The 11,335-nt window shown below is 36.3% G+C and overlaps 2 protein-coding genes across 3 annotated transcripts in view; one reads left to right on the plus strand and one right to left on the minus strand.

Moving 5' to 3' along the window:
• The window catches only part of LOC121949676 (growth arrest-specific protein 2), a 29,649-nt gene extending 25,592 nt beyond the window's left edge, over positions 1 to 4,057 (plus strand). For both annotated transcript variants that reach the window (XM_042495397.1, XM_042495399.1), the window contains exon 8: positions 982 to 4,057. In XM_042495397.1, coding sequence (XP_042351331.1) covers positions 982 to 1,191 — 210 coding nt within the window. In that variant the 3' untranslated portion in view covers positions 1,192 to 4,057. The remainder of the gene's footprint in view (positions 1 to 981) is intronic.
• LOC121949678 (small VCP interacting protein) lies at positions 2,657 to 7,506 on the minus strand. The gene is made up of 4 exons (XM_042495401.1): positions 7,028 to 7,506; positions 6,676 to 6,726; positions 4,758 to 4,877; positions 2,657 to 4,103 (listed from the first exon to the last, which is right to left on the minus strand). Exons 1-4 carry the CDS (start codon positions 7,088 to 7,090, stop codon positions 4,089 to 4,091), a joined length of 249 nt encoding a protein of 82 aa, XP_042351335.1. The 5' UTR covers positions 7,091 to 7,506; the 3' UTR covers positions 2,657 to 4,088.
• Positions 7,507 to 11,335: the final 3,829 nt, after the last annotated feature.

The following is an 11,335-nucleotide window of genomic DNA, read 5'->3' on the forward strand; positions in this document are numbered from 1 at the left end:
GCTCATGATGTCCATTTTTATACTGTAGGGCTGGGCAACATGGGCTGAAAACTATATTGTAATATTTTTAGGCTATATCTTAATACACGATATATATCTCAATATTTTTAAAAATCTCCTAAAAAGCAATTAGTTAATGCTGGAACTGGGAGATGGAATCAAACATTACAATTTTTTTTTTTTTTTCACCAAATTCCCTTTTTGATGTGACAATATTGTAGGAATGACTATTGGTAACTTATGATATGTTACGATATACAATATAATATCTTGATATTGCCCTGCCCTAATATACAGTCTGTGGTACCAACAATAATGCCCTCCTCAATATGAAATGTAATAATTTTGGTGAATTCCTGCCTTTAATCTTACGCCATAAAAAAACAATATGCACCCAATACTTTGGTTTATGACCAAATAGCTGCAAAACTAATGACATTGCCATCAGCCTCAGCTGTGTTTAGTGCTAGTTAGCAAATGTTAGCATGCTAAATTAAGATGGCAAATTTAACACTATACCAGCGTAGTCTTAGGTTCTTTGCACCTTCATGATGAGCATGTCAGTATGCTGACATTAGCATTTAGTTCAGAGCATTGTTGTGGCGAAGTGCAGTCCCATAGGAGTCACAGTGGCTGTTGTCTCAGTCTTGTTTATTATTTAATGCCATAAATCAAACAGTGAGATGAATCAATCATTCTGTGTTTGTCTGCCGTCTACTCAACACGGCATTAAGCTGGTAAGAGATGGCGAGAGATCCTCTCCAGGGACATCGACCAGTCTGAGGCCCCCGACATCAATCAACAACCTCTGACATCAAAGCCATGCTTAACTGTTCATTCAACTTCTGCCTGAGACCGAAAGCCTCAATCAGTGAAATGACATTAGTCCTTTAAAGGGAAGAGCTTGGCAACAGCAGTGTAAAGCTTGCCTTTGACACACCGACATCACAAGTGACACTGTAATCCTGTGTCTCTCTGCAGATGCTGCACAACAAGCACGTGATGGTGCGTGTTGGTGGAGGCTGGGAGACCTTTGAGAGCTACCTGCTGAAACACGACCCGTGCCGCATGCTCCAAATCTCCCGGGTGGAGGGCAAGACGTCCCCCATTGGCAGCAAGTCCCCCAACATTAAGGACCTCGCCCCTGACAGCTACCTGGTGGTGGCAGCCCACTACCGCAGCAAAAAGTGAAATGTGCCAATAATAAACAGACACAGAGGATGACCTCTTGCCATCGTTTACTCCCTGATGGACGTGGCCATTTAACATGCCCTTGCTTTTATACATAATACAGAGACACTACTGCATTCATGGGAAGTCCAATGAAATGGATGTTTGTGAGCATATGAAGCCCTGAGTCACTAGCAGGCCCTTAACAATATGCTTCATTCATTTTCTGCAGAACTGAAAAATAGGTCAATCATTACAATATAATTAGAAAATAGTCAATATGGCCTACGGTGATTGGCTATATTTGTATGTTAAAACCTTTTTCTGAATGAAATTTAAGTTGTAGTGGAGGTTTCAGGGCCTTTAAGAAGCTAGTCTTTCTTAGCAACCTGGTTTGTGTGATTGTGGAAAGCAAGTAGACGTTTGTCCAGGAAGGCAAAGTACTTATTTACCCCTTTTTATTTTGCCATTTATCTGATATTGATATCTTTACTGCTTTAGAATACATTTAATACATGCGTGGTTCCACTGACCACACTCAAGTTGCAAATTGAACTTAAACTATGACATTAGAAGAATAAGTGGAAATTTTCCAAAGAAACATAATTTACCAAATCTTTTCATTAGAGGCCAATGTGTAGTATTCTTGTAAAAACTGCCAAATTTACCCAGGAAACAAAACATTTGTCATAAAGTGTTCTGGCTTTTTCGTTTGTTTGTTTTTATTGGGCAAATTCAAATTAAAGAAAGCTTTAGACTGTTTACATGTTGAATAACTACTCTATGAAATGCATTTTTATACATTTATCATTTTAATAATTGTTTATAATATTAGGATAGTGCCTGTGTTATATCATCTGTATTGCAAGAACAAGGACAATCACCAGTACGAGATGCAGTAAACAGAACCTCATTGATTTATGATTAATAGTATAACAGTAGATTAATGTATTTGAGGTTCTGCAATTCTTCAGTTTCTTGTATGTTACTGACCTCTAGAGGTAATGCAATCATTGACACTTTATAATCTGTTTAATTTCTTAAAATGATTAGATTCAGAATATTATCAATCAGTGTATTCATCTGTGCAATTATTACGCAGTAAAAATAATAAGTGGGTTTGTCTTGATCACTTCCTATGCAAACAGGCTTGTACGTGAATTACATTTTTTGTTTTAGATGTACATTTTCAATAAATTTTCCCAACTTTAGTCTTAATAATTCGAAGTTTCTGCTTTGCCTGTAACATTTTCAGCAAAATTGGGTACGTTTCATGACCCGCAGCCCAAAACCTTCAAGAGGAATCTGCTTTGTAAGTAAAACCATTTTAATATATGCAAGATTGAAAAATAATATTTTTTTTTTTACTGGATAAACTGTAGATTTAATAAGTCTATAACTCAACTGCAAAATGATGCAACTGTATCATCTTAACTTAAATATTTCTCTTTGTAAAACTATAATTTTCATGAAATCCACACCAGAATAGCAGAAATGTGATTTATTGTAGCAAATAACATTGGCTAGATTTCCTGTTCTACAAAATGGTGAGAGCACCGGAAGCATTTAAGGATCAAGTGTAAGAAATGCACTCGGTTTAGCAAGTCAAACTACTTCACAACGTACTCTACACACTTCACTTGTTTCTTTTCCTTCATCTTTTTTCTGTTTCTGTTACAGTTGACATGAATCTCTCCCAACCGAGTGTTAGCAAGCATGTTTGCTGTTCACCAAATGTTGACAAACTGTGTGCGAATAGATGTCTAACAAAAGCTTCTGTTTGCAATATGGCAATTCACAGACACATTTCATAGCATTTAAATTAAGCAGGCATCGCATCAGTGTTTAGCATACATTGTAATCAAATGCAACAAACTCAAACAATTGTGCAGAAACAAAACAAAAAAGGGCTTATTTATTAGAGGAGTGATTGGAAAGATGAGTGCAAAGTGCAACAGGCCATGTGCACAAAGTCATTAACAGCTTGTCTTTGTGCGCTCCTTTTCATCGATAGTGGCTGGAGAATGTTTTAGTGTTAAGTGTTCCTGACTGAACTCCCAAATTAGTGTATAAAGTAATGTTGCATCAAGAACAGGTGTGCTTTTCAAACATATTCTGAGCACAATGTTGAAGACACAACACCTTGCATTTAATTCCTCATCAACAAGGGACTTGTATGTGACATGCACTAGTCACGAAAACAGCCAACGGACAGGCAAAGTGCATTACAAGTTCAGTAAATACCAACAAGTTTGCACTGTTTGCACAAGTCTTTATGTTGCCACCAGATTCAGCCCTACATAAGGTGAAATGAATATTAACTGTGCTTTTTTTCAAAATTATATACTAATCCTACAATAAGCACACTTACATTTTTGTAAACATAAACTGTTTTACTTGTAAAAATGTGTCATTTGCATAACAGATTTTTGGAGAAGTCATAAAAAAATGTATGTGGTGGATGTGGATTTACGTTAAATATTGATCCTCGACAATGAAAACTGAAAGTAGTGTGGTGAAAAAGCTGAAAAGTGTTGAGGGTGGCTTTGTCTTAATATAATAGCAGAAATACTGCTGGACTTTGTCACCATATTAGTTTAGTGTTATCTAATGTCGGTCGCCCTAGGTCTAATCTATTGTCAGATAAAACAAATACAGTAGGACCTGCATTTGCTCACACATTTCCGTGTCATCCCTGACTTGTCCGAAGGTCCAAACTGGCTTGTTTAACTTGGCAGCTAGGGGGCAGGTCCTGCTGTCTTGTCTGTATTCACTTCAGATTGTTTTGCATGTAGCCGTTTGTCTCGTAACATAATAAATTAAAAATCAAAAATTGGACAGCAGTTCAAACATCTTTCAAGTCTTTTTGCCGCATTACTTCATGTTGTTTTGGACTTCAGGTGTTACCATCTTGCTTTTCAGCCCACCTGCCACTAGAGAAAAAAAAGGGGAAATCATCAGAGCAGTCTTTAATCTTTGAGACATAGTGCTAATTGATATATCAATATCACATCTATTAACATAGAAGACTAGATGTCATCCAGAAATTGTGGTTTGTATAATATTTTGATGTTATCACTTACTGGGTTTAAGGTAGATAACAGGTTTTTTTTTTTTGTTTGTTTTGTTTTTTACATTCAACAGCTTTACGTTTCCATTATTTTTTATTTTAAAATATCACCTTGAAGGCATGAGTTCCCCGTGACAAACCATTATGACATTATCAATAAAAAAAAACTGGCTCAAATTTATTATAATATTCCATTTGTTAATATCATTCGGCTTTACTTACAACCAAATCTGTGCTCCCCAAGTCGAATGTTTTATTTTATTATTTATTTTATATTATTTTGTTTCCTCGACATTTCAGTGTCATTTAAGTAAATGAGTCCAACATGCCTTTCTTTTGTTCAAGAAATGTTTCTCAGTCTCAGAAAAATACTAGAGAACATTAAATCAAACTTCTAACACCATCAGATAAGAATCTGTATCTGTATTTATGAGATGCATTTGACCTCATGAATATCATTCATGACCACCCTATTGTTGTAGAAATCACACAGTTTAAGAATTAACACAACACAAACCTTCAACCCGCCGCCGCCACCACCAGACACAGAGGTGGTCATTGCCTGTTTTTCCATTTCTTCTTGTTTTTTCTTTTTTCTCTCGACCGCCTCTGGATTTTTAACACCCCTGTATGTTGTCTGAAAAAGCGAGGAATATGATTAAGCACCGACAGACAGTTAGCCACATTAAAAAAATGTTTATTTTTTATGTTATGTTAGAAAAAATATATATACAAGGAGTCTTAAACATGCATGTGTTTCAAAATCAATAATTTGGACAAAAACCAGCCAAAGGCATCTTGAATCGCAAATAACAAAAGGGCATTGAACTGCCAAATGAAAGCAATTTGCATAAAGGATGGAGCAACTAACTAAAATGTGATTGTGAGTTAGGGCTCAGTGCTTTCATCTGCAGTGGTGAAAGTGTGAACTGTCAGAAACATTGACAGGTGAAAACAGCCAGACCATGTGGTAGTTATCAGCCAATCCAAAGGATTCACCTGGCCAAGAAAAGATTTCATTCTGGTCTATGTTTACTTACCTGGATACAACTTTAGCATGGCTCTTACGGGTTTGCAAGTGGCTTCTCTGTGTAATAGAAAATCACTCACTACACTGTCATGTGCATCTACTTGAATAGGGTGTATACTATATATGTAATAGAAGTCTACAAAGCTATATTTCACCCAGTTGCCAGATTATTAGGTACATCTGGCTAAAACCAATGTAGTCTGAATGACCTTGCAATACATACCATCTCTGTAAAGGTTACAATGTTTCGGTTTTCTTTATCGTTAAGCTTTTTATTTGGAGGCTGTGGTGTGTTTTGCATTTGAATTGTAAAGCATTTAGAAATGTTCTCACCATTCAACAACACTATAAACTACAGCCTACAATAAATACCACCTTCATGATGATATGATTTATTGCAGAGCTGTTTTATGGAATAGCAGGGTGTCTACAGTTACACATGACTTTAACCCTTTGAAATCTGAGCAAATTAACTTGCTTTCTATTTAAGATGATGTGAGCAACTTGATAAGAAATGGCCCACGAATTAGCAAAAATTAGTAAAACGACACAAGAAAATTACTGTAAAATAAGGGGGAAAAAGGAAAATGTAAAGTAAAAACCAAACATATACACAAAAAAACCCAACAAGAAAATAACCTCAATAAATTGCCCAAAAAATCTTCTTTTTTGTAACATCATTTAAAATAGATAATTAAGAGAATTGAAGGTATAGTTTTCTGGACATTTTTCTCAAATTTTTCATTTCCATGTCACTTTTATTTATTTATTGTTCGTTTGTTCATGGGATATATCTTGCCCCGTCTCTCATTATGTTTTTCCTGTATTTTGAAAGAACAAATTTTCTCAGGTTTCACAGGTTAAAATGCTTGTGAAAGACATCTATATGCAGCACAAGAAAACTGATGATGGTCCTGGTGTTAAAGAGTTAATGCTTTGTTGAAGACATTTCAGAAGAATATCAACCAAATTTAAAAAACTGATTTTTGGACAACTAATAATCACCTTTTCTAATCCACGCATTACAGGAAGGTAGGCAATAAGAACTATATCATGTTAGAGTGTAATAGGTTAATCTGCAGTTCAGGATTTGTGACATCAGAAAAGAGTGTGACTCATTTTGTAAATTAAAGATATCAAAAGGTGGATAATTGAATTTAGATTGTTAATTTAATTATAGAAATGTTCGCAGGAATTTAGATCTCCCACATTCAAATTTGAGACTATTTAATGACATTTAAGGTCCAGTATTTATGAAGTTAAAATCAAAAAGGTTAAGCCTTTTGAGGACCCCTGGACACATTATTTCTAGCTAGATGCACCTAATAATCCGGATACGAAATGTTTTAAAACAGTCTGGATGTATACATATCTTTTAAATATAAAGCCTCATAACTTAACCTACCTCTTTTTGTCTCTTCTCAGCGGCTTCAGCTAATTGTCGTCTCCTTGTCTCCTGAAGAAAAAAGCAAAGGAAACCTTTAACCACAGCTGTAAGCAGGCAGTCCAGCTGGTAAACTGTGTTGGGCCTGGAGCATACTTGGCACGCCAGTGTTTACAGAGGCTTAACACAGGCAGCGCCTCCTAAACATTACCTAGTAGGGCCTATTGCTGTCCGACAGGTGATTAATCACATTTACGTGACGTTAGGTCCACTTAATTTACGTCAAATCGCTTTTCAGGTCGTAACACAAGCGCGACACTGTCACTTATTAAGCGACACAGCTGGTGTTTAAAGTTTTAGCACGTTAACTTACCGGATCTGGAGTGACAACAACGTCGTCCGCTGCTCCACCAAGGCACGGTAAGCACATCCCCATACTGGAGCTGTTATTCCAGGCAGTAAAAGGCAACGTAGAAAAATTAGTTCGCAGTGGTTTAGGCTACTGAGCTACCTAACTAGCAGGCAGGCCAGTTTTAAATTGTTGGGCTGATAGTTAAGGCAACGAAGGCTGCAGCTTCTTCTCCCACCAGCTGGGTCGTCTGTCATAACGTTACCGTTAGCTAACGGCTTCTGTTAGCTCACGGTAACGTTAGCGCTCTAGCTAACAGCTAGCTCAAGCTACCAACCGCTACAAGCGCAGTTACGTCTCCAAGCCAGCTAATAAATTATTTCTCCTCGCACCTCTTGTTTAATCGTATAGGCATTTGGAAAATATATGTTTTACAGTCAGACGTCAAAGCCAAATATTTATCCGTCTGAGTTTGTTTTGGTCAGAGTTCAACTGCCTGCCAAAATCTGCCAAGGTGTGTTCAATAACGTTACAGTTTTCTGCTAGCACACAAAATATCCTAACATGTTGGCAGGTAAAACACTGCAAGACTACTTCTAAGTTTTATGGTTTATTATATATTCAGTGATTTATTCACCATACTTTTTGTTCAACTTTTCTGCGTTAAAATTTCCTTTAAAGCAATGAAGTTTTAGTCTGTATGTTAGGATTTTGAACATAGCTCAGTGTGACGAGTGCTGGGTGATGGCTGGATGCTACACGCTGGTCCTCTGATAGCTGATCCAACAGCATCACCTTGTGGTGGAGGACAAAACAAATGTAATCACCATGATAACAATAATGTGGTTGGGATGGAGAACATGGTTTTGTGTAGTTAACTTTTATAACTTGTCTCTCATGAGCAGATTTGCACTTAAGATGCCATTCGTTGCAAAACGTGGATTTGGATCAGTTTAGGTGTCATTTGGTGCAAAAAGTGGATTTTGAGTAGCTTTTTAGTTAAAGCTGTCCTACCACTCAGAGGCCATTATAAACACATTTCTGTGGCAGAAACGTGAAAATGGATTAGAACGATGGCAAAGTACTAATACAAAACTGTGAAAATATTCTGTAACAAGTAAAAATTCTGCATTGAAAATTTTAGAAAAGCAAACCAAGTAAGTATAATCAGGAAAGTATTAAAAGTAAAGTTGCAAAACATCTAAAAAAAAAAAAGAAAACACACACACACAAAAAAAATATTAGAAAACGACCTAAATGTTTATCAGAAATAAATACCAATTCATTTCCTTTCAATTTTAATTGATTACTTTACTAGGCTGAACATTTAAGCTGTAGCCTACTTGTATAAAGTTTAATTTATCATAAAACATATTTTGATTTTAATGTTGCAATGCAACTAGTAACAAAGAATTCAGACAAACGTAGTGAAATAAAACATGCAATATTTCCCTCTGAAATGAAATGGAGTGGAGTAGAAGTATAAACTGGCTTGAAAAGAATAGACACAGGTAAAGTACAAGTACTTAAAATCTGTACCTAACAGCAATATTTTAGTAAATGTGCTTACATTCCACCACTGGTTAGATTGAAATTCAGTCATGACCATCACATTAAATACAAAGAGGATCAGATGATACCTAGTTAAAAAGATTTCTATTGATACAATATTGTGATAGATTAAAGGTAAGTGGGACATAACAAGAAAAGTCAATGTGGGACTTTGGTCCCATAACAGTACAACTCAAAATAACCTTAACCCTATAAAATAACCTTTTCTAAATGTCACTATTGGAATCACATGGTAGCAGATTTTGATGACATCAGTGTTTTATGCATGGATTTTTATTTTTATTTTTCTGACATAAGCATTCAACCCACATAATGTGTTCAAGGACTGGTGGAAATTTGAAAATCCAATGATCATTTCTGTTTTTACAGTTTCTGGCTATGATGAATGGTGTGATTTTGGCTATTTTTAAAGAAAACATGTGGGAAGGTATGTTTTATTTAAAAATCGGCATTTAAGTAAATACAAAATTCAGCTTTTCAAAGTTGTGTGCCCTTCCTCTAAGCCAAAATAAAAAGCACAAGTCCCCTTCAATCCTTAAAAATAATATTTGACATGCCTCCCCCTTTTTCCACCACATCCTCTCATAAATAACAAACAGTCCCTTATGCTTTGAATTATGCCCATCAGGAGATCAGCTCTCCTCTCTGGATATAATTTGTTGTCGGTCACGTACTTTAGGCTAATGACAGAGCGCCATGTGAAGTGAGTGATTCTCCACACAGCATTTTCGTCCAATCAATACTCTACAATCAATAGACCTGAGAGTTTTAATGTTGTACCCCCCGCTTCAGCCCGACAACACTTTAAACTCCACCCATCCATCTTCGCTGCACTGCCCAGGCTACTTCACAGCTCAATGTGCTGCACAGTGAGAATGGCAGGATCATGAGATTACACAGCTTCTTGTAGATGTAGTAGTTGTCACCCAACAACATATTGATGGGGGATTTGTACTGAGGGTGCAAGTACATACAATGGAAGTAAAGGTGTCACAGGTCCTTGGCAGCTCCTCAGGTAGGTTTAACTCAATTCTGAAGGAGGCACACTGAGTTAAGGCATGACAGTAAAATTGCAGCAAGCTAAATTTAAACAATTAGTCACTGAATGTTGAATTTGATCTGATATCTGGGTATAAAATACTATGTCATTTACCCTCCTAGGTTTGTTTAAGTGTTTCTTATTAAGAAACACTTTTTGTCAGTTGTCTATTATAATCCTTTATTATACTTTTGCTGCTACATGTGTAAGTGACGAGAGCAGAAGAGTTGAGTATACAGTATGATAATCTACTTGATGACAACTGATCCTTTAGGATTGATTAATTCATGAGGTGTCACATGGGTGCCTCCTTCATGTCATTTTCCATGAATGAGAAATAGATTAATTGAAGTATAAATTACACACGGCGCTTCATGTTTGTTTTTGGTGTGTGGCGTTCATTTTGTCACTAAAATGTCAGGAAAGCAAATCTTGTGCTGAAACATGTGCAGTCAGTCACAGACTAAGGAAACGAGAGCGTGACTGTTTTCTAGGGAAATCCAGCAAACATGTCCGGCGTCTTTCAGTTTAATGAGCTATCTAATGCATGAATGCTGTTGCTTTTATTAGCTGTTCTAAATCATCACTGCCTCGGGTCAAGATGAAAATGCAACAAAAAAAATGTGGTTAATGCCCTGTTAGCTAATAGGACAATGTTTTCATCTGTGTTGTGCCATGTGGATAATGTTCAGTGGTGTGCAGAGACTTTGAGAGGGGCAAATTGTGACGTGGCGGCCCTGCTGGAAGCTGGGTCAAGTGTTGTTAACCACAGAATAAATCATCAAGCGTTTGAAACTGGTTTAGATCCTTCTCTTTGTGCCCCCTCGCCCCATGTTTTTGGGTCACTCCTCACTAATGACCAGTGTCTAAAGCAGAGATGTCACTTAGACACTAAATTGTAGAGAGCTTTTTTATTTTATTTTATTCTATTTTTTGCGCCCTTGATACAATTGCGCGCCCCCTCACTAGCCCTCCCTGGCTAAAATAATTAGTGGCCAGCATTACTGTCTCTAAGAGACTTTAGCATGTCTGTTTTTAAAATGACACAAAGTTAGTGGTAAATCTAGTAATCCCAAGGCATCTATTGGTACCAACCATGCGTGGCTTGTCAGAAAGGAGACTAAAAATGCTCCAGATTTCGGCTTTATCTTGGTGAAGGAACAACTTAAAAGCCCATTTTCGAAGGGGTCCCTCGAGCTCTTACTTTAAGATATCTAAAAGAAAATAGCTTGTATGGACACCCACAAATCTCTCCTGAACTTGAAGGCATTTTACCAGTAATTGTTTTGCTTTTTTCAATCAATATACTCCTTCAAGTTACAGGTATATATTTGTGTTTTTAAGAAAAAAGGCAGCCTATTTGAAGAGCAATTAAACCCCAAACACATTTGTATATACAGGTACATAACACATTGAAACAGGACTGTTGTGGAACTCAAAATGTCAACTCCACTGGGTATTAGTCTATTCTTATCAGATAATTAGCAACATTAACTGTAAAAAAAAAAAAAAAAAAAAAAAAAAAAAAAAAAGAGTATATCAGTATGTGATTACATTAAAGCCCAAGTGATATATCGGTCAGCCAATATTATCGGATGATATCAGCCCATTACAGATATATTGGTATCAGCTTATATGTTGTCTAATATACATGACATGTAAAGTTTATTTTTAATAAATTAAGTTTATTTTTTTGCCTTCATTATGATATCTTTGTCACT

The sequence above is a fragment of the Plectropomus leopardus genome, chromosome 11 (genome assembly GCF_008729295.1).
Source record: "Plectropomus leopardus isolate mb chromosome 11, YSFRI_Pleo_2.0, whole genome shotgun sequence".
In the NCBI taxonomy this organism is placed as follows: domain Eukaryota; kingdom Metazoa; phylum Chordata; class Actinopteri; order Perciformes; family Serranidae; genus Plectropomus; species Plectropomus leopardus.